Source organism: Schistocerca americana, chromosome 1 (genome assembly GCF_021461395.2).
Source record: "Schistocerca americana isolate TAMUIC-IGC-003095 chromosome 1, iqSchAmer2.1, whole genome shotgun sequence".
Classification (NCBI taxonomy): domain Eukaryota; kingdom Metazoa; phylum Arthropoda; class Insecta; order Orthoptera; family Acrididae; genus Schistocerca; species Schistocerca americana.
In genome coordinates this window covers 282,104,019-282,131,391 of record NC_060119.1, presented here as the reverse complement: position 1 = coordinate 282,131,391, position 27,373 = coordinate 282,104,019, and the positions used below count along the sequence as shown (strand labels likewise).

Below are 27,373 nucleotides of genomic sequence, written 5' to 3'. Positions count from 1 at the left end.
AAAGAGAACGCGAGTCACTGTTCCATATACTAAGAAGGTCTTTGCGCTAAATTTGCAGGCGTGGTGAATTTGGTGGTACGACTAGCAAGGTTTCACAAATGGCAAGCTTATTTCCATTGTGAGTTGGATAATTTTCGGTAGAAGTGAAAAAATATTATGGAGATCTTATATATTACTGCAGAGGGCGTTGGTTAAGATAAGGTGCATGTCAGGAACAAATATTCGATTTAAATACTGTTAGTGTTCAATTCGTGGTGGAAAAAAAGTGCAGCAACAATAATTTGAACATCCGAAAACGATTGCAGACCTCGTATGTTAAGTGAACACTACACTGTCTACAAAATGACATTGAAAGGTGAGAAACCACTTATTTCTGACTTTAAGGTGATGCACTTAAAAATTAAATCAATCCTATTGTAGCAGAAACAAATTCTGAGAAACATTGTGCAGCTCCCTAAACTGAATAGCGTTAAGGAATTCGTTGTGGCCTTAAAAAAATTACACAGACAGTATTGCTGCACTTTCCGAGGGGTGTCAAGTTTATCTGGTTTCGGGATGTATCCGAGACAGTTTGCCGTATCCGCTGAAACCACATCTGTCCATGTGCGGGTGTAACTCACTTATCGGCGCTGTTCTTCTTACTTTAAACACAAATGATTTTACGTCGAAACTGTCTAACATACACATATTGTTTCCACTAGATAGCGTTTCCACTTATCCGTAATGAGCATACAAAAACGCTACAATATTTGGATTCACATATGTCTGTGACACACTTTTTTTTCAGTTACCAAAATAAACGTCATGAGTACGTGGCAACCTGTAAGATTTTCTGCCTCTCTGCGTTTGCTGACGATTTGTATGAGATGAAAATTATATTATGTCTTCAGTGTGGCAAAGCGATTTCAATAATACTCAAAATTTGTATTTTTTGTGGCGTGTGTTGACGGGAAATGTGAACATAAAAGCACGTCGCAAAGAATTTGACTGCATAATCTTTTAAATGCAGGAAATTCAGAGTTTGCCCATTTTCCGCCTCCTTACGCTCAGAGAGCGTGACATTGCGGCGGCGAAATTTGCGGCCAGGCTGCGTGCCACGCCACACCGTTCAAGGCATGGCTTGCGAGCTGAATTCTACACGAACCCTGGGTTAGAGCCTCAGATGAACGTTGGTTCCATGTGTAAAGATGTAAAGTGGTTGTACTGTGATAGAACCCAATTATCAGTTAGAAAATGAGGAATAGGTGGCCCATGTAAATGCCGAGGCTGCACTACTCGCTTCGATCACCACCTCCAGGCAAATTTTTCTCTTCTTAAATATCCTAAAAACGCAACTATCTGCATTTATTCTGTTCTATAACATAAATATATAGACAAAAGTTAATTTACGTTTGCGACCAGATAGCTGTTGACCAAATTCATGTAATCTCTGATGGGATATCGTAATTTCAATTACAGATTCGAGTTGCTGGCGTAATTACTACTCATCGATGATAATCGTCGACCTGACTGCCAGTTGACTAGAATGTCAAGTGCCGGTTGGTTTCTCTTCTGCGCTTCTGAATTCACACTGCAGCGATCTACCGAGACTGGTCCTCTCCTTGTTTCGCCCTTCGTAAGGGGGTGTTTTGGCACTGCTGTCGAGCGGCGCTGAAGGCATCCGAAAAGGTCACGAATCACTAAGTGGCGCCGAGAAGGATCTCGGTGGCTTGCAGGTGCTGATTTCGGTCATTGAGTTGTCTGTGGCTTCTGTGGTGACGATCTTGAGTTTCCTGTTGGCCGTAGGTAAGCAGTCAGTTTGCTTCTCCAAGAAATGATTGCATTTCGGCAGTTGGCGTTTGTTAAAAGGTTCAATTGTGTGAACAGCTTAACTGCTGCCATTTGACCAGACAGTTTCTAGGGCACACTGACGCTACAGGCCAATGCAACCCGTTGTTGAATGTTGCTGTTGTCGCGAGCGTCCATTGATATGTTTGCAGCTCGTCACACCGTTGGTTGTGGTGTGTTTGGTGGTAGGCGAAATTTGCTCGTTTTAAGAATCCATTTACAGAAAGACAAGCGCCGGGGGTCGGTCGACGTGTTTTTTATTTTGCGTTTCTCCTATGTCTTACACTAAGATCTCATCGGAATAATAGGTCAGTTGGTGATTAATTGGTTCCACTAGCAGGCGACTCTGGATTAACGTCTTGAACACGTAACTGACTCATGGAGCAGAGTGCTACGATGTTGTGAACACTGACTATCTAAAAAGTCTGGGTGCTTTTAAGACTCCCCCCCCCCCCCCCCCCCCCACCGTTGATAATTCAAAAACTTTTTTTTTTAGTCAGATAGAGCATAACCACTCCATTTCCATTTGGTAATGAGCCAGTAAAACTTATAGTGTAGAAGATTTGCCGTGAGTGTGAATTATCTTGACGGATGTTCATGTGACTCCGGGAATAGACTTGTATTCGGTCACGAGTTGCGTTTGGTTGTTACTGACTGGTGTCCGCCTCATTTGTATAACTTCAAAAAGTAATGTCGGATAACTGTTCCGTCTTTTTCGAAGAGTACCTTAGCGAAAGTAGTTGTACTAACCCTTTCCAAATTTTATGGTCGTGCTCCACTGCTGTTAAATGCTGAATACAATTTATAGATTGACAGTAATTATTGCTTTGGGTAGGGTAGATTTCAGTATGTGTAACCCACATCGCACGCTTCTTCCGGTTACTCAACACTTGCAACAGCTGCAGGACACGATACATGATCTTACTGCGGTTCAAGGTTGTCCGTCAGGGCGGCAAGGCGACGCCGCGACGTTCAAATCGTGGACTCACTTCTAACTTTGTACAGTTTTACTCGTTCATTAGAACAACATAACATGCAAGGAGTAAGGAATAGTATTAAGCTGATTTCGAGACTGTCGCTAGAAAAGATTTACCCTTCAGTGATTTAACGGTACGTCGTGACTCTAAGTGTGATATAGCGACGGTTATTTAGATTGCGATCTAGTTCCGTAAACTCAGGAACTCGTGTATTTCCTTTAGTTCGTATTTGTTTCACAACTAATCGTATTATTTCATCATATCGCATTGAAAAGGTAGAGGCGTGTATTTGCTTCAACGTTAATTGAATTTCCGAAGTCATCAGGTTGTTTGCTAATTTTTACAATCACAAAAATGCACTTATAACTTGCGTCGTGCAAGGAGTTTTTGTTAATGTTAGTCTGAAAAATTGTTATTTGTGGTGATCCTATTGTTACCGTGGATACAGTGTGAGAACTAAGATATTGCCAAGACTGTGGTAGTGATCTGTGCTGACAGTTTCAGCCTTCCGGGCAAAGTGCGCTGGAATTCCCGCTGGACAAACACGCAGCAGCCGGTGAAGAAGCTTTCCGCGTTATGAGCGACAGGGGACACTCAAGGAATAGTCACGCTGGAGAACTCGAAGCGTCAAAGCCTTGAATTCATAAATCAAATTCAAATCAACCACGTCCGAATTTTTATCCAGCCCTCTGCCATCATCAACTTCATTGAGTCATTAAGCGAAACCAATCATTTTATGTAGGTGTAATAAGGTTACATTTCTCCAGATGCAGGACACCTTCAATATCTAGTCTGCATGGAGGAGCACTGAATGAATGTTGAGGTTGAAGTCACTTTCATTTTCTAGATTTATTTGACTCAGAAAGCATGAAAGTTGTAATGTACGAGCCCATTGCGTCGGATTTATGTTTGAGCCATACTAACGCAGTTGGTACACTGACCCTACTTCGTTCTCAGAACTGACGCCAAGACAAGTTTGCCAACTTACTTTGCCAAGAGGCTGTGCCATCTCTTCATCCTGCTGCAGCAGTATCAGTACATCTTTGACCCCTAACATGCTAGCTATGGGGATCTTTTCGAATACGTGGACGCAAACTACATTGTGGTGCCTGAGTTTACAAAAGTAAACTCGTTCGCGGACCTCGGACATCTTCACATCGCAGATAGTAGTAGTGCGGAAGTTACAGGACTTTTGATCCACAAGCGTTGTCTTCTGTTACCTTTGGAGCAGCCTTGTGTGAAGGCAGTCCGGTTTGATAAGCACGTTTCGCGATAGGACGCATGCAGTAATTACGTGGGTTGCTACCGTGCAATCACACTGTTAGAACTACGAGCATTCGGCATCTCTATTCCACAGATATGAACGACATAAGCTTCGTAAGCAGTCATTGTGATAATAAATCGTAACTCATGGATAACATCTTCCCTATTCCGAATTCACCGCGGTCCAGTAGTTTACGCTATAGTTCTCGCTATGCCATCCCCGTCTGGACATGCTTTTGTTTAGTTTTCGTTGTATATTGATATACACTCCTGGAAATTGAAATAAGAACACCGTGAATTCATTGTCCCAGGAAGGGGAAACTTTATTGACACATTCCTGGGGTCTGATACATCACATGATCACACTGACAGCACCACAGGCACATAGATACAGGCAACAGAGGATGCACAATGTCGGCACTAGTACAGTGTATATCCACCTTTCGCAGCAATGCAGGCTGCTATACTCCCATGGAGACGATCGTAGAGATGCTGGATGTAGTCCTGTGGAACGGCTTGCCATGCCATTTCCACCTGGCGCCTCAATTGGACCAGCGTTCGTGCTGGACGTGCAGACCGCGTGAGACGACGCTTCATCCAGTCCCAAACATGCTCAATGGGGGACAGATCCGGAGATCTTGCTGGCCAGGGTAGTTGACTTACACCTTCTAGAGCACGTTGGGTGGCACGGGATACATGCGGACGTGCATTGTCCTGTTGGAACAGCAAGTTCCCTTGCCGGTCTAGGAATGGTAGGACGATGGGTTCGATGACGGTTTGGATGTACCGTGCACTATTCAGTGTCCCCTCGACGATCACCAGTGGTGTACGGCCAGTGTAGGAGATCGCTCCCCACACCATGATGCCGGGTGTTGGCCCTGTGTGCCTCGGTCGTATGCAGTCCTGATTGTGGCGCTCACCTGCACGGCGCCAAACACGCATACGACCATCATTGGCACCAAGGCAGAAGCGACTCTCATCGCTGAAGACGACACGTCTCCATTCGTCCCTCCATTCACGCCTGTCGCGACACCACTGGAGGCGGGCTGCACGATGTTGGGGCGTGAGCGGAAGACGGCCTAACGGTGTGCGGGACCGTAGCCCAGCTTCATGGAGACGGTTGCGAATGGTCCTCGCCGATACCCCAGGAGCAACAGTGTCCCTAATTTGCTGGGAAGTGGCGCTGCGGTCCCCTACGGCACTGCGTAGGATCCTACGGTCTTGCCGTGCATCCGTGCGTCGCTGCGGTCCGGTCCCAGGTCGACGGGCACGTGCACCTTCCGCCGACCACTGGCGACAACATCGATGTACTGTGGAGACCTCACGCCCCACGTGTTGAGCAATTAGGCGGTACGTCCACCCGGCCTCCCGCATGCCCACTATACGCCCTCGCTCAAAGTCCGTCAACTGCACATACGGTTCACGTCCACGCTGTCGCGGCGTGCTACCAGTGTTAAAGACTGCGATGGAGCTCCGCATGCCACGGCAAACTGACTGACACTGACGGCGGCGGTGCACAAATGCTGCGCAGCTAGCGCCATTTGACGGCTAACACCGCGGTTCCTGGTGTGTCCGCTGTGCCGTGCGTGTGATCATTGCTTGTACAGCCCTCTCGCAGTGTCCGGAGCAAGTATGGTGGGTCTGACACACCGGTGTCAATGTGTTCTTTTTTTCCATTTCCAGGAGTGTATTTGCTATTTCAGTACTGGCCCCGCAACAAGGTGGTACCTTGCCATGTCACTAAAAGTTTTGAGTTGACTCGGTAATACATTGTGAGAACACTGCTTTACATTTGGGCCTCTCTTTTAAATATAATCGATGTTAGTTTAAATATCTTGCTCTTACTGGTCCCTATTTTTCAGTTACATTTTCAGTTTAGGTGACGAAACACGTGTATTAGTTGAAGGAGAATCGAAGTACGGAGTTCGACGTGTCCATTGTCTGGCCACAGAAAATTAGCAGGTGCGGGCAACCTCCTGGCTGACAGGTGCATTCCTATTACCAGGTGAATAAGATCGATGTCTCCATTGTCTGCTCACAGAAAATTACCAGGTGAGGGTGACCTCCTGGCTGACAGGCAGTACATTCCTAGTACCAGGTGAATGAGATCGATGTCTCCATGGTCTGGACACAGAAGGTTACCAGGCGACGGCAACCTCCTGACTGACAGGCAGTACATTCCACGTGTCAATCCATGGTTGCCGGAGATGGGACGACAGACAAGGTGCCATACCTGCCCCACTCGCTACATACTGGGAAATGCGACAGGAATTGACTGGGTTTCAAAATCACCAAATTCACCAGACATTCTTGATAGCGTGTTTCCCACCGTCGCTAGGGAAAAGATCATCCCACCTTGTAATTAGCCAAGCTATTAGACATGACGGGAGAGTAATTTCCTGGAGGATGTAGATTTACCATTTCCAATTTTGACGAGAAATACTGCAGCCTTAGCAACAGCAATATATGTTACGTTTCGTTAGTTGTCATTCTCTTCACGGGAAATTATGTATATTTCTTGATGAGTGAGCTGTTTCGGCGCTGATTTGCAAACAAGACGGGTGTGGCAGACTGGAGACAGGAAGTTGACCGTGGTGCAGGTCTAGTCATTTCCTTCCACATCAGTTATGCCAGTTGACACTAAAAAAACTAAAATAAATCGTTTCACTCGAACAGAAGTGAAGTTTTATGATCTAACTGGAAACATGACATCAAAATAAAGCAATTTTTTAATAGTTGAGTCACTTTTTCTCCTCTGTGTGGGGCATTTTTGTAGTTATCGAGCAGAATTTTCTTAATAACTCTGACTCTTTTAGTATTTGAGATTTTTTATATTCAGCTTCAAATTAAGATTATGAGAGTGTGAATCGGTTACTTTTGTAAGTATTTTGTAGCTGTACTTTGTTAGACACCCTGAGTGTAATCATATGAGGATGCCATTTTAAACCATTGAATGAAAATGATTGCGTACGTATTCATATCATTGATATAAAAGGATTTGCTTTGCACGTACAAGTGTGATTGAAATGAAAGTCTTGAAAGTATTATGGTATTTTTAACTGTAACAGTGATCAAAAATCTTACACGTCGGTTTTCGACGTGGTCTCACTGATATTGAATGCACTTGTTCCACTGCTTCGGAAGAGCAGGAATGCCACGATGAACGAGTTCTTTGGGTCGCGTGTGAGGCCAGTCATGAGTCACAGTTTCCACCTTTTCGTCACTTCTGTAATGCTGGCTTCCCATTGCTTCTTTGAGTGCTACATGAAAGCTAATAGGAACACGTTATGATGAATAAGGAAGATCTAAGAGACAGTCAGATTCGATTTTCTGAATAGTCTCAATTGTTTTACCGGCCGTACGCGGTTTGGCATTGTCATGCTGCACCAGTATTCCTGAAGTCAGAAGCCCTCGTCGTCTACTCCTGATTGCCGTGCGATGTTGATTTTTCAGCGTGTCTGAATCAGTAGTACTGATTACCGTCACTCTTCTACCCATGGAATACTCCAAAATTACTCCATTTGCATCTCAGAAGAGAATGAGCATGACTTTTCCAGCAGACGGTAGACGCAGGTCATTTTTGGTTTCGATGATGATCTGTGACGATTTTCATTCGTTGACCTTCGGTTTCTGGTTGGTAATAGTGGACCCAAGTCTCTTCTCCTGGAAACGTGGAAACGATGCAAAAGTTCTTCACAGTTATAGATGTGACGGTCATTCAATTTGGTTGTCAAGTGATGTGGCACCCATCATGCACGCACGTTATTGAAATGCAACACATTGCGACCAATGTTCTGCACCTAACAAATACTTAAGTTCTAACATTTGGCTGTTTCGTTCAGAGTTACGCATCTGTTCTCCTTTACAAGTTCCTCCTTTAACGCAGTGTTCTCGTCCATCACTACACGGTGAGCCTTCCTTGTTCTTGGGCATTCTCCATAGATGTCACAACGCTTATAAGCTTCCTACACCATTCGTAGGCTTGCTACAATTACAAACACGAATCACCATATTCCACTGTCGTTCTGAGACGAATCTAGATTGATATGACACCCTGACAACACAGAAGAAGCATCACAGATCGTTGCCCCAATTGCCATGAGTGTTCACAGTGGGGAAGCCATGTTGTTGTGGACGCTGATGTCTTCTCCTGCGTTGTAGCATCACTTTGACACCTGTCAGTCACTTACTGAACCTCAAGGAATGCTACTGCCACCCATCAGCTCTATCACACAGACTTTAGAAATTATATGGTATTTTATGGTTTTCATTTGAATCACCCTCGTACTATTGAAATGTGCTCACCATTTAGGTACCAACGTAACCGCCCTTAACAACTCTAAGTAGGTAATTATCACCAGCTGCGACATAATCGGGAATATAAACAGTGATCCAGACTGTCAAATGCTTTTTATTGTGATCAACGACTAAAATAAAATAAAAACATATGAGGTAATTATCAATCTATTGCGATAAAATAAGTACACATTATTACATTTACATCACGTGAGACGACCCGGTTTTAAAACTAAAGTATTAAGTTGTACCAAAACTAGCTAGATTTAAATCCTGTCACCTCTTGTAAAAAATTTTGCTGACTTCTATGGCCATTGCCATTTCTTTATCGACTAAAATCAAAGCATTTTTCGTACGTAGTTTATGTCAATAATTCGTTTCGATCGATTACCTCGTTTGTGTGTGTGTGTTGTGAATGATTTCAACGACTTTCTGTAATTGACACTATTTTTCTTAGCTCTATGTCTGTTACTGAATGAATTGCGTACAGTTGGTTTGTACAAATTTCTAATACTTCTGCACAAAATTTCCTTTACTTGTAAAACGCAATTATCCGACGCCTTGGGTTCATTATCACCGATCGTCATTACACCGACCCGACTTGGCTCCAACCGATTCTCATCTGTTACCAGAACTTCACTTTGGTAGTAAAGAAGATATGAAGTTGTGGCTTCGTCAGCAATATCAATCATTCTAAAATGACGGTATTTGCAAGCTGGTTCTATTTGGGAGAAATGTTTTCGTCGCCAGGGTGAGTATGTTGAGAAAACATGTATACACGAAGAATAAAGATATAGAATGTAAATAACGTACCTTTTATTTAAATAGCATGAAGAGTTTTTACATTAAATATTCGGAGACATTACTTTTCACCATGCCTCATGGATGGAGTTGAAGCACAGGATATGTGAGAACTGTGATAAAGAACGCTTTTATTTTTAAGAAACATTCTCTCCATTTGCCCTCAACAAATTAGGGAACAATGGAAAACTAAACTCCTCGCTCAGTGGTTTCAAAATGATTACCCAAAGTTTATCTTCTTTTTTGTCTTTCTTTTTCATTCTCACTTTTCGTAAGTCGTTTCGACCTTTGAAATAAGTTCTTTCCTTTTTTCTCATGATACTTAAAAATATTTACTATTATTTCCATTTTCCAATCGGTAGTTGGAAAGTCGCTGGAGCTACTTCATTGTACAATATATGACATTCTTAAGCCTATGCTTCGTCATATACCTTACACAAAATTTCATCCGTGCAGGCCTAGTCATATAGAAGAGCTTTATTTGTTCGGTTGTCTTCCGTCACTAAGCGATACCGTATGCTCAGATGTAGTATTTGCACCATGAAGGTAATGTCTAATAATGGTCAATCCTTTAGAGATCAGAGCAAATATATATAACCTGTTTGTGTAATTTGTACTCAAGGAAAACAACTTTAAGAGATTTATCAGTTTTAGCGTGCTGGGAAATAATAATAATAAGTAGAAAGTAACCTGTATATACACGCAGTTCCAGGTTGCTCTATTGTTTCTTAACATAAAGGCTAGGATACATTGTCGCTCCTCTTTTTATCCGGTCCGGTACATTACACGATATTCATCTACGCTCCTTTTACGATACAATCACGAAAGGACGTGCCATTTTGTCCCAGAATATCCGAGACCTTCAAAGCAATTTACGTCTGCTTGTATTTTTCATTGCCCATCAGCGGCGGACCCCTTAACTTTTCAAAGGTTCTTATCGTTCTGCATTCCGTGTTTAGAAGTAAAATATAGCTTCCTGCAGATGACAGAGAACGATTATCAATTATGTGCTGTATAATTAAGGAGGTTCGACAGGTAGGCTGTGTGAGTTGTGACTTGCAAGGGAGTTGAAAAAGAAGCGCCACTATACCCATGTCTCCAACAATGAGTAAAACGTCTGTCCTTAGATCAGAAAGTCTATTATTTTGCTTTATGTTGTTATTTGATACGTATTCACGGCACTTTGTATCAGTAAACATATCAACCGTGAAAAATCACGGATAGATCCTAAGACACGAAATACGCGATACTATAAGTACAAGACTTTTTCGCAAGGTAATTAGTTTATAGACACAACATAGGATATACCGTCATCTACACGCATTACGATCCTCCGGAAAGCACCATACGGGGTGTGGCGGATGTCCTCTTGTAGCGCGATTTTTTTTTCTCCCCTTTCCTGTTTCATTCGCGAAAGGCGCGTTGGATCAATAACTGGCGGTCAACCATCGATTGTTCATTAATTCGTATGATTTCATCATCGTGGTCTTTTACAGAGAGTTGGGAGGAAGTAATATGCTGCCAGATTCAACGTGGAATGTACCCTCCCAAAATTTCAAATCTCCTTGAGGTTCATAACGCCCTTGTAGCGTATTGCACTGAATTTTGTTGGAAAACTCCGTAACGCTTTTGCGACGACTAATCGTACACGTGAACCTAAAATGGTACGGCTACCTCCATGTTTGAGAAAGCGCCATTTCATTCTGTTTTATTACCATTTTCTGTGTCGGGTCCATATGCCGCAGTGTCTGAAAGGCTGTAAATGAATGAAAGAAGACCAATTACTTTCTGCTTTGATCACAACTCAGTATTGCCTTCAAGATCACATGCCCTATACACACTGCACTTAACGTCAAAATGAATCATGAACAAGTTACGTGAAAGAAAGACAGAATAGTATTTACGAGACCTTAGCTTCGAACCATCAGTGAATCTATTCATAAAAAGAAATGTATGCGTATGCATGTATGTTCCACATCTCCACCTATATCGCAGGACCGATTTCAACTCGGCACACGTATAACTTACTGTCTGGAAAGAACCGACGTGTCGGGGGGGGGGGGGGGCGGGGGGGGGCTGGGGGGGGGGGATAGAAGTGCACGCCACGACGCACAAATACGCAGAGTTTATCGATCCATTATTGACAATGATGGCACTTACTGACTTTAAGCAAACTTAATAAATAATTTCAAACCTTCACGAAACTTTTTATCGCTGACCACCCGCACAAAATGAAGGGAGTCTGTCGTGTACCATATTTTCACTGTTCATTCAGTAAAACATCCACATCAGGCATGGCGTACTAATTTATTAAGTCAATACTAATAACTGTACTAGCGAAGAAGTTTTGCAGACAGTATTCGCATGTGCCACTGAAAACTTGATTACATTGCTCATGGTTCAGAAGCTAAACGTCATAAACACTCTGATGCCAGAAAAACTACAGAATCATGAATGACATTTAACTTTATTACTTCTTTGGTACTAAATCTGTTCGTGACACGTTTCGCAGACTGCATCCACATATACCGTTGAACGAACAAAAGAATTGTATAACTGCACGTCACATAGTTCGGGACAAATGACGTCATAAGCATTGAGCTACTTGAAAACGAAACTGCAGGTCGAAATTCTCTAATGATCCAGCTGAACTATGTGTGCAAATATGCGTGTAATATGTTAAATATATGTGCATTTGCGGGCAAAGCCGCAGGTAAAAAGATCCTCTTACCCTCATGGGTCGATTTAAACCAAACTTGGTACACAAGTTACTTACTATCTGTAAAGAAATACTGAGGGGTAAGGACCAACAGCCTCCTGTGGAGATAGGTGTGGTAACATGGTGACACAAGGGGTTTGCAGGAGATGAGTACAGACAGGGAAGATGAGTAGATAAGAAGAGAGAGGGTAAGGGGAATTGGAGGAGAAGGAAAAACGGTTCAAATGGCTCTGAGTCCTATGGGACTTAACATCTGAGGTCATCAGTCCCCTAGAACTTAGAACTGCTTAAACCTAACTAACCTAAGGACAGCACACACATCCATGCCCGAAGCAGGATTCGAACCTGCGGCCATAGCGGTGTCACGGTTCCACACTGTAGCGCCTAGAACCGCACGCCCGAGAAGGAAATTAGTGTTGAATGTCACATAGACGATGTCTTTAGATACGGGGCGCAAGCTCGAATTATGGAAGGATTGGGAAAGAAATCAGCCATCCTGGATTTGCATGAAGTGATAGAGGAAAATCGAAGGAAACCTAAATCAGGATCGTCAGACGCGGATTGCGAACGTCGTCCTCTCGTCGCTCTCGGAGGTGAGAGATGAACAATAAGGGTAGACATGGAAATGAACAGAGGACGTAAATAGAACTGGACGGGAAAAGAAGAGAGGGCGAAACAGACGGCGATCGAAGGAGAAGTAGATGGACAGAGAGAGGTAAGGAGATGGGCAGCGGGGTGGGAGGAGAAGATGGGTAGAGAGAGTAGAGATGAGGAGCCCGACAGAGGGAGAAGGAGCAGATGGACAGAGGGGAAGAGCAAACAGACAGAGAGAGTGGGAAGAGCAGATATATAAACAGGGGAGGGACGGGGGTACCAGTATATGACCAGACAAGGACTTACCAGGTAATTTCTGTGTTCAAAAATTCAGTGTCAAATTGATGATGATTATATACACACACATCATAAAAAAGTTTTGCATCACTTCGGACCGAGAGTTCCGGAACCTGCACAGAAATTTGGAATAGAGATCAAAATAAACATCATTTCCGACCTTTTTAATGCTCATGAAAACCACACATTGTAAATTGTACCACCATACGGCGATACATTCAGAGGTGGTAGTCCAGATTGCTATAAACACCAGTACCTCTAATATCCAGTAGCACGTCCTCTTGCACTGATACATTTCTGTATTCGTCGCGGCATACTGACCAGAACTTCATCAAGGCACTGTTGGTTCAGATTGTCCTACTCCTCAACGGTGATTCGGCATAGATCACTCAGAGTAGTTGGTGGGTCACGTCGTCCATAAACAGTCTTTCTCAATCCACCCCAGGCATGTTCGATAGGGTTCATGACCGGAGAACATGTTAGTCACTCTACTCGAGTGATGTTATCCTGAAGGAAGTCATTCATATGATGAGCACGATGGGGGCGCGAATTCTCGTCCGTGAAGACGAATGCCTCGCCATTATGCTGCCGATATGGTAGCACTATCGGTACAGCGCCTTCCATACCATCAGCGGCGTACATCGATCCCACATAATGCCACCCCAAAATGGCAGGACACCTCCACCTTGCTGCACTCGCTGGACAGCGTGTCTAAGGCGTTAACCCTGGCCCGGTTACCTCCAAACATGTCTCCGACGATTGTTTGGTTGAGGGAATACACCACATTCATCGGTGAAGAGAACGTGATGCCAAAACTGAGCAGTACACTCGGCATATTGTTGGGACCATTTGTACCGCGCTTCTTGGTGTCGTGGTTGCAAAGATGACCTTGCCATGGACGTCGGGACTGAAGTTATGCGTCATGCAGCCCATTGCACACAGTATCAGTCGTAACACGATATCCTGTGGCTGCACAAAAGGCATTATTCCACTTGGTGGCGTTGTTTTCACAGTTCCTACGAGGCATAATCCGCAGCTAGCGATCACCCACTGAAGTAGTAGCCCCTGGGCGGCCTGAGCGAAGTATATTATAGGCAGTTCGTGTCTCTCTGTATCTCCTACGTGTCCGAACGTCATCGCTTTTGTTCACTCCGAGACGCCTGGACACTTCCCTTGCTGAGAACCCTTCCTGGCACAAAGTAACAAAGCGGACGAAATCGAACCACGTTATTGACCGTCTAGGCATGGTTGAACTACACACAACACGAGCCATGTACCTCCTTCCTGGTGGGATGACTCTAATTGATCGGCTGTCGGCCCCCTCCGTCTTCTAGGCACTGCTCATGCATGTTTGTTTACAACTTTTGATGGGTTTAGTGACCTCTCTGAACAGTCAAAAGGACTGTATGTGTGATACAGTATCTACACTCAACGTGCATCTTCAGGAGTTCTGGGAACCGTGGTGCTGCAAAACTTTTATTGATGTGCGTATATGACTATGAGTCAACTGCTGGAGGTGATCTGAATTGTTACAATGTTCTGAAATATCAGATACGCGAAGATCACTTGAACATTTTATTTATTATCGATTTCGATAGATCTGTGTCGTGATCATTGGATCTTGTAACATATGACAATGTGTTACAAGATACGATGATGACAGCAGAGATCAGTGGAAACGGGTATACAATAAAAAGATGTCTAGGCGATCTTGGCGTACCTGATATTTCAGAATAAGGTACCAACACAGAATAATGTAATGAAAATAATAGTTATAATAATAATAAGAAGAAGAATGTGTTCCTTTTCTATCCAAAGTAGAGATCTGCTTCCAATTTGACATAAACATTTACTACCAGCCACCCTTATCCTTAAGAGACTGTCCATGCAGACCCTAGAAAGTTATGTTACTTTCGGGCGAGTATTGAAAACTTGTTGTTGGCCGGTGAACAACAATAGTGTATAGAGGTTACACCAACATAAATGTACACGTCAAGAGATTCACTGACTATATCATGTGAAGTTACGAGAGGCTAGATTGTAGTACTAGAGGTAGTCGTGAGTGTTCTTGCAATATACGGCTGGTAGAGATTGAGTGAACATGTTCGGTAGAAGAGTGGAGGCAACAGAAGCTCGACCTTATGAAATATGAAAATTACGTATTCTCAGTTGCAGATCTACAAAGATGACAGAGATCAGAAACAACTAAAGCGCTGGGGTAATACCACCTTTGAAAGACGATGACGGCAGTCAGCACAAAAACAAGCTACTTTTAAAATGTCTTAGCATTATGTAGTCTATCTGAAATCCTTCAGTGTCCCCAAATCTTTTCCACATATATAGCCTTCTTTCCTGGTTCTTTAACCAAGTGTACGCGAAGATTAAATTGTGTTCTGTACAAAACTCTACCGGTTTCCTCCCTTATACTTTTCCCCAGTCCTTATTCAAATAGGTACTATTTTTTCTTCTCTTCTTCCTACCGAACGCCAGTCCCACATCACAATCAAATTTTTCCTCTCCCTTAACTATCTGAATGATTCATTTTATTTCATCGAATAGTCTCTCAACCTTCTCGCCATCTTCTGTGTCATTTGGCATACAGAGTTGCACAGAATTAAACAATTGCACAAGGCATGCCTGCATCCGGTTCTAGAATGCAACAAAACTTTACCTAAAAATAAAATACACATCAAATTGTAAATGGTGGCTTCTAATCTACTCTGAAATGTAGATATGTATATGGAAAACTCATGTTGCCGTCTTAGAACATGTAACGTCGGAGGATTTATAGTACTGGCACATCTACATAAGATGTTGTAGTTCTGGCATTCTAGCGGTAGGAGCGTGGAGAGCCGTCAGCTGACAAATTTGAAAAGGGAAGTTAGTAGGCTGAAGTTAGCTGTAATGGAAATTAGTGAATTTCGATATCAGGGAGGACAAGATTCATTGTAGGATTAGTACAGCGTTATACACCTAATCAGGAAACCAAATACGGGTAATATCGGAGTACATCTAAGTATGAATAAGAAAATAGGAAAGCGAGAAAGTTACAACGAACAGTATAGTGAATGTAGTGTCGTAGTCAAGATTAACACGAAGCCATTATTCTACAGCTTATGCTAAACCATAACCGCAGTCAGTGATTTCATTGTTGATTGAATGCGGTTGTTAGCTGTCAATCCAGTGCCTGGAGCACTGCCAATGATTACGTAGTACATGACAGAGACTGTGTTCCGGTGACTGATTTTGCTTGACTATACGAACTTTTAACTTTATTTCGGGATCTGAGGAAGCTATGAACTGTAATCATTGCTGCATCTGATCTTTACATTGGTATATGTACGAGATAACAACCTTAAACAACGTTTGCAATTGTGACAAACAGCACTTTTGGTCGTTCAACGTTTGCTGTTCATATCCGTGAAAAAGTAGTGTGCAGTTAAATGTACTTTCTTCAAATGTGTTTCCCTGTTCCCTGTAGTCGAGTCTTGGCTCACACAACAAACATTAATTACTGTTTAATCGCTTTTTATTTTGATGAGTAGTTCATATGAGGTCAATTGACGCATATGTATGAGCATTGTTTAATAATTACTTATTTGGTTAAAAACATAAACCTTTGGTTTCATCAACATCACTAATTTGTGTAAATAGTAGTACTAATAGTAGAAGTGGTTTTATTAATACGTTGTTCACCTTACGAACTGAACCTGTAGTGGTATTAAAAAAAACAAATGTTTGTTTACACATCCACACGTTCACTAAAAATCTTGATTGCGTCTGGTTCGACAATGATTTGAACTGTAGTCATCTCTAACGCGATTCCGGTGTTTTAGCCACTGCACTACCTCGTTCAGTCATGTCATAATGGTCTGTAGCGTTATTGAGGGAACCATTTGCCTAAAGCAGTTTAGGAAAACTAGGGAAAACCCAAGCCGGCCGGAGTGGCCGAGCGGTTCTAGGCGCTACAGTCTGGAACCGTGCGACCGCTACGATCGCAGGTTCGAATCCTCCCTCGGGCATGGATGTGTGTGATGTCTTTAGGTTAGTTAGGTTTAAGTAGTTCTAAGTTCTAGGGGACTGATGACCTCAGATGTTAAGTCCCATAGTGCTCACAGCCATTCTTGAAAAACCAATTAGAAACGCATTCTATCGCCGCGTACAAAGGGCCTGTTTGCTTCAAATAGAGCAGTCTCAGTCGTTTTATCTCTTGTATATCACAATTAATTATTTAACAACGTAAATAACGTATTACTGATCACCGTACACTCTAAGCTCTCTGTACACAAATTATTTTATCAAATAACACAACCGATTGTATTATCTGACATCGGGGCAATGATGACGGTGCTCGATTTCAATTTCTTGTACTGCAAATTTTCATTTTCATGCTTTAAAAACTAAGTAAGAGTCCCCCATAGCCAATAATATTTTCAGCTCATAATGATAATAAGATGTTAGTATTATCTAATGCAGAGTTTTGATGAAAAGTACCTCAGAAAAGAAATATTTTGTGAATCGAATAGATGTTTTCTAAGTATTCCTCGATAAAAAAAGGAGACGGTAATGAACAGATATTTTTTTCAAATTTAGGTCAAACGCCTTTTAACATCTGTTGACTGTAACGGAATCTGTATTACTGGACACGAACTGTAAACACGTTATGCTTTGCAAGGAGAGGTTCGCAATACCTCTGCAAGTTTTAGTACCAGAGAGATTGTCACTGGCACCACCTGGGAAGTGAAGTTTATGGAGGTTGCAAGGAAGTGAACTCTTGCTGTAGCTTTTCAAGTACCTCTCGACAAAGTGGGCCATTAGTTGCAAACGTAAAAAGGGTCAAGCTTGGCTATAAAAACATGAGTTTGACAGTCGATCGCAATTTGATGATGACCTAACAATTTCATCGGAAAAAATAGACACAACTGCAGAGAAAAACCAATGAACTGAAAACGTTATTAGCAAAGGTAGAATTCCAGTTTCTTCTTTTTAAAAAAACTGAATTTATTACAAACATCAAATCACCACCCACGGCACTAATGGTAGGTAGAAAAAAAGTCAAATTGACTGAGAAATTTAAATAACTAGGGGAGTAGATAGAGGCAAGCTCCTCTACAAAGAAAATTGGTATTGTGGATCAGGTAAGTCGAAAGAGTGTCTCAAATAACCAAATGTGTGTGTAGAAGAAGAAAAGAATACTAGTTATGCCAAGATGGGACAGTACTAAAGAGTTTGCAATTCGAAGAAAGAGGCGACATATGTTGAGAAAATCCCTAGGTCCAGACGAAGGAAACGTCGGATTCAAAGGACGATGTACAATTGCAGAGTAGTAACGCCCCCGAATTATTTATGTGAAAACTCTTAAAGTTTTTTAAATAAAGCAAACGAAATTTGCCATCTACATTTTTATTCACCGTGTCTACATATTTACCTCTCACCATTGTCACCCTGGCGACGAACACATTTGCTCGATTATAGAATGTTTGACTAAGTCCTCAGAGCTACAACTTCATCTCTGCTTGCCATGTTTCATCGCCAACACAGAGAAGTTCTTGAAGGTGTTCGAAATCGAATGGAGTAAAGTTGGGACTACGTGTATGATGATCGATGACAGTGAACCCAAGGGATCGGACTATTGCAGATGGCACAGCGCTCCTGTATGCTCTGGCATCGCGATTCTGATGTAGGTGGTGCTCTATGTGTGGACGAAATCATAGAATTAGAAACTCGGTTGCTGCACGCTGTTTCTCGTACACTCACATAGTTGCGTTACACACCAGCATATTACACGTTTAATTCGGAACCCTCTAGTGGCAGAGGCCTGCAGATGTGTAGACATGAAGAATGATGGAGTATGAAGTTAATAATGTTTGTTTTATTTAAAAATCATTCAGTGTTTCGACGAAAAATTCGGTGGCATTACTTTTCACCACGCACTCGTAAAAATGATGTCATCTCCACTGCCCCTACGAATCAACAAAGATCGAGAAGTCGTACCTTGCACTACTTTCTCAACCAGAAAACAAAGGAGACGTTATTGACCCAGCTGGAAAAGGACTTTCAAGAAGTCGTAACAACACTGGGTGACTTCCATTAACGTATTCTGCCCAAGACTAGACTCCAGTAGTATATACAGGGTGTTACAAAAAGGTACGGCCAAACTTCCAGGAAACATTCCTCACACACAAATAAAGAAAAGATGTTATGTGGACATGTGTCCGGAAACGCTTAATTTCCATGTTAGAGCTCATTTTAGTTTCGTCCGTATGTACTCCAACGTGATAAAATTGTATATTTTCACAATCAGCATGTGTGGGCTGAGAATCCGCACGCAATTGTGCAATCACGTCATCAACACAGACTTTCTGTGAACGTTTGGGCAGGCATTGTTGGTGATGTCTTGATTGGGCCCCATGTTCTTCCATCTACGCTCAATGGAGCACGTTATCACGATTTCATACGGGATACTCTACCTGTGCTGCTAGAACATGTGCCTCTACAAGTATGACACAACATGTGGTTCGTGCACGATGGAGCTCCTGCACATTTCAGTCCAAGTGTTCGTACGCTTCTCAACAACAGATGCGGTGACCGATGGATTGATAGAGGCGGACCAATTCCATGGCCTCCAAGCTCTCCTGACCTCTACGCTCTTGACTTTCATTTATGGGGGCATTTGAAAGCTCTTGTTTACGCAACCCCGATACCAAATGTAGAGACTCTTCTTGCTCGTATTGTGGACGGCTGTGATACGATACGCCATTCTCCAGGGCTGCATCAGCGCATCAGGGATTCCGTGCGACGGAGGGTGGATGCATGTATCCTCGCTAACGGAGGACATTTTAAACATTTCCTGTAACAAAGTGTTTGAAGTCACGCTGGTACGTTCTGTTGCTGTGTGTTTCCATTCCATGATTAATGTGATTTGAAGAGAAGTAATAAAATGAGCTCTAACATGGAAAGTAAGCTTTTCTTTATTTGTGTGTGAGGAATGTTTCCTAAAAGTTTGGCCGTACCTTTCTGTAACACTCTGTATATTGCCAAGGAGAAAGCAAAATTAAAAACTGACAAGACGTGGAATGAAGTGCTTAACCAAAGTCCCCAGTTTCAGGCGCAGGTGGGAGTAAAATTATAAGTGCAGTTAGAATAGCGATTTCGGGAGATGTCTACGAAAACAGAAAGATCGCCGGTGAAGATTGCACACAATTATTCGTCCAAGAGAAAGGAAGACGATGTTGTTCTCTTCACCTTTTTTCCCTATTCCACTTCCTATCATCCACTACCAGCATTCTTTCAATTTTATATGGTAGCCTGTTATTGCTCTGTAGCCCCGATGTTCTCATCGAAGCTGTAAGAAGTGTTTAATTTGGTAGGAAGTCAACTCAGCACTAGTTTTGTCAATTCATTACCAACACTGTCCACGTACAACGCACATGCGAGGTCCCAGTGAAACCACCATGCGTGCAAAAGATGCCTGAAAAGCCGTACAAATTGCACAGGTCAGGGCCACTTCCGTAGATATATTAAAATGAAATGGCCGTAAGGCACTGTTGAGAGAGTGTCTCCAACCGGGGAAGCTCGGCTGACGAGTTGCAAGTTTCTTCCGTTGACGCCACAGTGGAAGACTTGCCTGTCGATGATAATGAAATCATGAGGTCACCACAGCACTCAGTCCCGGAGAGGAGGAAATCTGGGGCCTGGCGGCGAATCGAACCTGAGCCCACTGCTTCGCACTCAGATACTTTGGCCACTCAGCTAAGAGACGGAACTTCTCGTGTACTAACTCAATAGTTCGAGTTCGCCGTTCCTCGGCGTAGCTGGCCGTTCATGCGAATCTTTTGCTGATAATGTCACTTGATTGTTTTCAGGAGCGGATTCAAGTCTTGGCTCTTGGTGACCGTGATATCACCCTCACCCCCTCGCCATAATTGTAAAAGTGTTTATAGTTTTACAATATTATGTCATTCCCCAAGTTTCTCAGCTAACATCACGAAAACAAAGTAATTTTAATAATAAAATAATATTAATACTATCTGAATCCTAGGCAGCTTTGGTACTTTCCTGTAATGGTGAAAGCAATTTATATTGCACGGGGCTGGGTGGGGAAAAGTGTGGGGACTGGAGGAGGAAAGAAAAACTTACCATCGGCAATGCAACGATTAATAAAGTTGGTTGGCGAGTTATTAAAACACTTTAACTTTAAACTTAACTTTTTGTTTTGTGAAAATATTTTATGATTATAATTTTTCTTGTAGCTCTTGTCCTTGTTTCTATGCTCAACTGTCACAGAAAACACAGATAAACTTTCTACATGTTTTTAATGAAAAACACATTTGGAAATCATTTTACATTCCTACAAGAGCTTTTGCTCCATCTCTCACGACATCAGTGTCGACGTGACGTTAAACCTAGTCTTCCTTCCTTCCTCCTTCATGTCCAAGAAAAGTTTCATGAGGACAATACATAACGCTATCCTACAGAAGTATACTGATGTCCAATTTTAAAGTAACAAACGGAGATTTGGGAAGATTGCGTTTATTTTGCCAACAATATAAACAGGTGGTAGTCAAGTAGAAACAATGTAAATAATACTTCAGTATCAATTGCATTATGCATAACGATAGACAAAGAAACGTTATTCCTTTTTCTCCAACTTCATGGATTTGTACATTTATTCAGACAACTGGTTAATGTGCTCAGTATTTGGTGTAACCATCTCTGGCACCAATATTGGCCTGACAAGGATGGGACATGCTGTGAGTGATGTCATCAATCTGATGTTTAGGCCGCGCGGGGTAGCCGCAGGTCTAACGCGTCTTCCTACTGTCCGCAGGGGTTAGAGTCCTCCCTCGGGCATATGCGTGAGTGTTGTCTATAGCGTAAGTTAGTTTAAGTTAGCTTAAGTAGTGCGTAAGCTTAGGGACCGATGACTTAAGCAGTTTGGTCCCATAAGATCTTACCACAAATTTACTCATTTTACTCTGATGTTCAGGCAATAACGCCCATTCTTCCTGCAGAGCCGCTTACAAGTCTTGGAAAGTGATTGTTGGACCCTGACGTGAAGCAACCTGTATCCCCAGTGTATCTCAGACATGCTCTGTGGGATTCAAACCGGGAGAGTGAGCGGGTCACGCCATGCGTGCAATATCTTTCATTTCCAAAAAAAATGTCAACCACCCTTGCTTTATGAGGTTGAGCATTATCGTCAGTTAATACGAAGGCTGGGACCACAGCACCTCGCAACTATCGCGCACGAAATCCCAGGATCTCGTCACGGTAGCCGGCAGCAATTCAGTCTTGCTGATACACCCATACATCTGCATGAAGAGGTGTTCGAAAAGTCAACATGATCCCTGCCCACACCATTATGAATCCTTTCCACAATGTTTGGGTCCCAAAATCGTGTTACACGTGTCCTTCAGATGCGAATCATGACGTCTGCTGACAATTTGTATGATTTTATCAGGAATTAGGCACAGACGGGGAAATATCAGCTTCTAGCTTTAATTTTGGACACCAGTGTATTTTCTACTATTTGAAAGATGGGGTCTGATCACTTTCTGAAAAAGCTGTTGGTTTCACTGAAGAATGGCCCATGTGGATAACTCTGAACGAGCACAGAACTGGGTTGATGAGGTCAAAAGACTATTTGCAGAAAAATGAGGTTACTCTACAACATAAACACTTTATAACTGTGAAGTTCAACAAACTATGGAGATTTAAACCAATGTAGAATGTGTCCTGAACGATGTTCCACTGATGATGCCCACTAGCTTTGAAACGTTGTGATTGTCAGATAATGGTCTTTAGTTCGTTAGATTGGTATCATCGTTATCTTTACAAAATTGTTAAGGCTTTCGTGGCCACTTGTTGACAAACTGCCTATTGGCTTCTGTCTCGGGTTCTTCGGCCGACGTTCATCTAATGATTTTACTAACGTTTTGCCAGCACGAGTGGCTGGCATTGTCAAAGCCTCAGCCTCCATTGCCGGTGGTAAACATCGTTATCTTGTATTTGTTTCTACATTCTTTTAACGTATACCAGTGTAGACTATGCTCTATAAGATGTAACATGAATGTTTTTAAGTAAGCAATTATTTTATAGATTTTATTATGTAAGTATATGTCTGTATTTTTTTCGTTAAAGATTGGTGCTTTGACGTGAATAAATAAAATAAACTACTCATTAGAATCCAAATGTGCTACATATCCATCACAAACAGGATTGTAGTTATTCTCATGATATCACATGCACTCACTTCACCTATTCACAAGCAAATTGTCACCTTCCGCCACAGTCCAGGCCACAAGCTACACTTCACCACAATCTACAATTGAGATAAGAATGTAGACTGTACTAAAATATTATTAGTGCCCTTTTCTTACTTACTTTGTTCTTAACATATGGTGCCTCCACACAGCACGACATAATTACATCATGTGTAGAAGTCAATGTCCCATTTCGACAGGTTCAATTAATGTTTGTGTAACAGACCATGAGTTATGGTGCACACTACAAGAAAGATCGAGACAGGTTTCAGTCGTCAAAGAGGTGTGGACTCAGCGGGGTCCGTGAACATGTGTCATCACTGGTCGCACGTCAGCGGACGTCTGTGTTCACTCACCGATTACTGTGAGCCGGACGACGGAGTTGCGGGTGGGCGATCGGCGGAAGTCGACCCTGCAGCGGTAGGAGCCGGCGTCGGCGACGCGCACGCCCTCAATGGCCAGGTGCGGGCCGGGAGGCCGGTCGCCAGCCAGCCGGAAGAAGGAGCGCCCGCCGAGGCGCCGGTCGTCCGCCCAGTGCGACGGCACGCGCCCGCGAGCGTCCACGCTGCAACACCGCAGCACAGGTGTCACCGTGGCTGCCGGTACTAGGTAACAGGTATCGTGACTGGGGGATTTTAGGAAAATAAATAATCTTTATTCAAATAAATATTTTAAACACGTTTCTGTAGTTACATAAATTCCTGATATTCACTTATCTGTCACATATATGAAGAAGAATGTATGTGTCATATGTCCTGTATCTCCTCCAAAACCTCTCTACGAGTTTCAACCATATTTGGCTGAGGTGGCCACAAAAATATCATCACTTAGGGATCTGGATCAACACCAATGGAGATACAGGCATAAACGTGATTTTCCAGCCCCTGGCATGTAGGCTGCCCTGAAGGAAAATCAAGTTGTGTGGAAACAGTATCAGACTGCCAAATAAGTCTACTTTGCAGAACAGATTACTTGTCAGAGTAAGGAAACAATTATCCAGGCCACAGCATGTAGGCTGCCCTGCATGACAAGTGTGTTGGTACAGTATACTCGTAGGCATGCCTTATGGAACAGCTTCGCGTGGCAACCTATACATCAGGGGCAAACAAATTACTTTTTGTACCTCTGCTTTGCCTTCGGTGCCTCAATTGGGAGCAGTGTTGGCCTGCTTAATTGAATTATACTGCAGGTACTATATGTGATGATCTCCATGGTTGGGGACTCGTTGAGATGGATGGACGAGAAGATGAACATGGAGAGCGGCAGGAGGAAATAAATAGAAAGAGGAGGGGACATTACTGAGGTAGGTTGCAGATATAGAGGGATAGATGGTTGATGAGAAAGTAGGAAGAGGAAGCAGAGATGGATGTAGGAGGTTATGTTTATAGAGAGAGAGAGAGAAGAGAGAGAGAGAGAGAGAGAGAGAGAGAGAGAGAGAGGGAGGCAGGGAGGAGAGTGTGACAGAATGCGGCATGTGGAGGAAATGGACAGGGAAATGGGCAGGTAAAGTAACAGAGAGAGTGGGGAGGAGGAGACAGATAGATGTGGGATGATGTGGTGGACGCACAGAGGGAGGAAAGGTGGACGCACAGAGGGGAGGTGTGGGAGAAGAAGCTAGATTGTACATAATATTTACTATTTTTTATCAGTATCGGTTATTTTAACCACAGAGTCCGCTGATTTATTTGTGCACTGTGCTATTGCAACATGAGTGTCACCTTCCTTCCAACTCATAGATATATGGGTCATTTCTGGTGCTGTATCGTGCAAGTCAATAATAAAGTGCTTAAAGAATAAGCAACAACAGCTTATCATATGCAGCAGTATGTTGCAGAATTTAAGGGTAATCTAAGTGCAGATGGACATGTCCAAAAATAGGATTGGCCTCACAACGACCTCAAGTTACACCACACCTGGAGAGTGTATCCATCAACATACATTGTAAATCTTCACAATTATTGCATGTACAGCTTTCTTGGCAATAAATGGACGAAATTGCTGTGAGCTTGGGGAATTAATTTGTGCTGATTTTTGGATGACTTATAAGCAGAAAATGGGAATAGAACGAGAATATATACTAGGAGAACTAGAGTATCGGATAACGAGACGGGGGAACAGCGATTGAAGGATAATTACGAGCGTCAAACAGTTTCACAACGAAGGCCAAGTTGAGGAGTAAAGCCTACGAGTCTCTTACGTGATAACTCGTAAGGCTTTTTAAATACAACAAACGTCATTTACATTTTATAGCTTTTCTGTTCATGTCTACATATTAATATCGCAACGTAGTCAGCCTAGCGATAAACATTTCTCCTAACAAGAGAAAAGTTTGAAGATACCGTCACTTGGAAATGGCTGAGTTCATTGACGGAGCCACAATCGGACCCCTGTTTGAACTACTTCTTCGTTATCAAAGTGCGGTCCTCGAAGTTTCGGAAATAGATGAAAGTCGGATTGGGCCAAGTCGGTACTGTGTGATGAATGACTGATGAAAATACACGCAAGGTGTCATATTCTTGCAGATATCGCAGCGCTCGTATGTGGTCTGGCATTCTCATGCTTAAGGAGAGGATGATCCTTGTGTGGTCGAACTATTCGAATTTATGCTTTCAGTTTTCTGGGGGTCTCGCACTACTTCGACATAGCGGCCATGTTATACACTACAATTCATCGCCCGTTAACGGCAGAAGGTTGCAACTTGCATCAGCGTAATGGGAAAGTCGACCGAGTAATCTGCATGACATGTAATCCTTCAACTAACCCTGAAAACACAATAAAATATTCGGTGGCCTTACTTTTCAGCACGCCCTTGTATGTTTAGTTTCTTGTTGAACTGTATCCCGAAACGATCAATGTATGAGGTCAAGAATTTACAATGGTTCATTTTAATTCTTCTCAAAATAGTTGCACGAGGCAACAGGAAAGCTTTTTTTCCAGGGCCATACTAACCATTAATCCTTGCGCATTATCAAGGATTCTGTAATTAGGCGCCGTATCTGAATTAGTTTTTAGGATCTCGCGGTCCATTTTCGGAAAGGTGGGAAGTGAACTGGCGGCTAACACTGATTATAATATCGACGCCACATAGGTGAACTGGAACAAGTGCAAGAGTTTGGTCTCCTCAGGTTATCTGGGTGGACTGTCATAACTGTCTCACCCTATATATTTACTAAATTGTGTTCCTTAGCAGCACAGTTGAGAAACTTGCGAAGGAACGGTTTCTTCTGTACATTTCAGCCCGTTCATGATGTCGAAAGGAAGATTAGCGGTCTTAGTGGATCTACAGCATAAATGTTACAAAACACAGACGTGTTTGAAAACAATGCTTGGTTTCAAACCAGATTAAAATTTTGAAATGTGTTAGATTGTCATAAAGAAGTGGATGCTAATGTGAGTGTGAGATTATGTGTCCCGCTATAAATATGCCAGACTGAGTTTTGTGCTGTGGAGCACTAATTTTCAGAGTATGAAGGTGTGTTTCGCGATAATCATCAGTTATTTATGGTACAGAACTTGAAGACTGTAAATCTTCAGAAGTCAGTGGCACATAACATAAATTGCGTTCCTGAGTAATGAGTGCTGCTTATATTCACATAAATTAACAGAATTATACTATTCGTGTAATCTTATGTCAACGGCAATTCAGTGAAATAACTCATTGTGTAGTATAGTATTCATGAATAGAAGAATTATCGGAGGGTGTCATTATTTCCGAGATCAGGCGAACACATTAACGTGTGATACATCTCACAATTATATTCAGTCAGAAGAGGGGTCCGTTACATATCTGAAAAGAAAACCTCGTAAAGTGACTGGTACATGTTGACTCACGAATACGTATCAGCTCAGTTACGTTGATTTTATAATTAAAAAATGTGCAGTAAAAAAATTGGGAGGAGGATCAAAGTCCTCACGGAAGGAAGCGAATTTCCGTGCACTCTGTATTTATTTTCCAGTTGCGGCAGAAAAGATTCACTCAAGTTATGGTTGGCAGTTGGGAGGCTCCCAGTGAAAAGTGAGCTTAGTCTGCTTGCCAAATCGTGAAGTGGCGATTTCCTGGTACGGATCTTCATGTGCGCCCATAGAATCCCCTAAGGCCTCAAGTGCCTGCATGAGAAGTGACAAGAACCTACGCAGCATGGATGTTAACAGGAACACAGCTCTTTTCTTTCCCTTGCAGCGCGGCAATAATGTTACAACGTCCACAAAAATATCAACCCGGGCAATATAGTGTATGGCCCCCACTATAAGCACAGTGTGTGCTGTGCCATTCGGTATATAAAGACAGTTTGATCGGGTATCAACCTGATAGCACCGATACACACATTAACAAG

General features: G+C 42.7%; 1 protein-coding gene across 1 annotated transcript in view; it reads right to left on the bottom strand.

The window, feature by feature from the left end:
* Positions 1–27,373, bottom strand: part of LOC124625619 — a 753,924-nt gene that overhangs the window by 306,393 nt on the left and 420,158 nt on the right. The window contains exon 3 of the mRNA XM_047149187.1: positions 23,396–23,604. Within this exon, the coding sequence (XP_047005143.1) occupies positions 23,396–23,604 (209 nt within the window). The remainder of the gene's footprint in view (positions 1–23,395; positions 23,605–27,373) is intronic.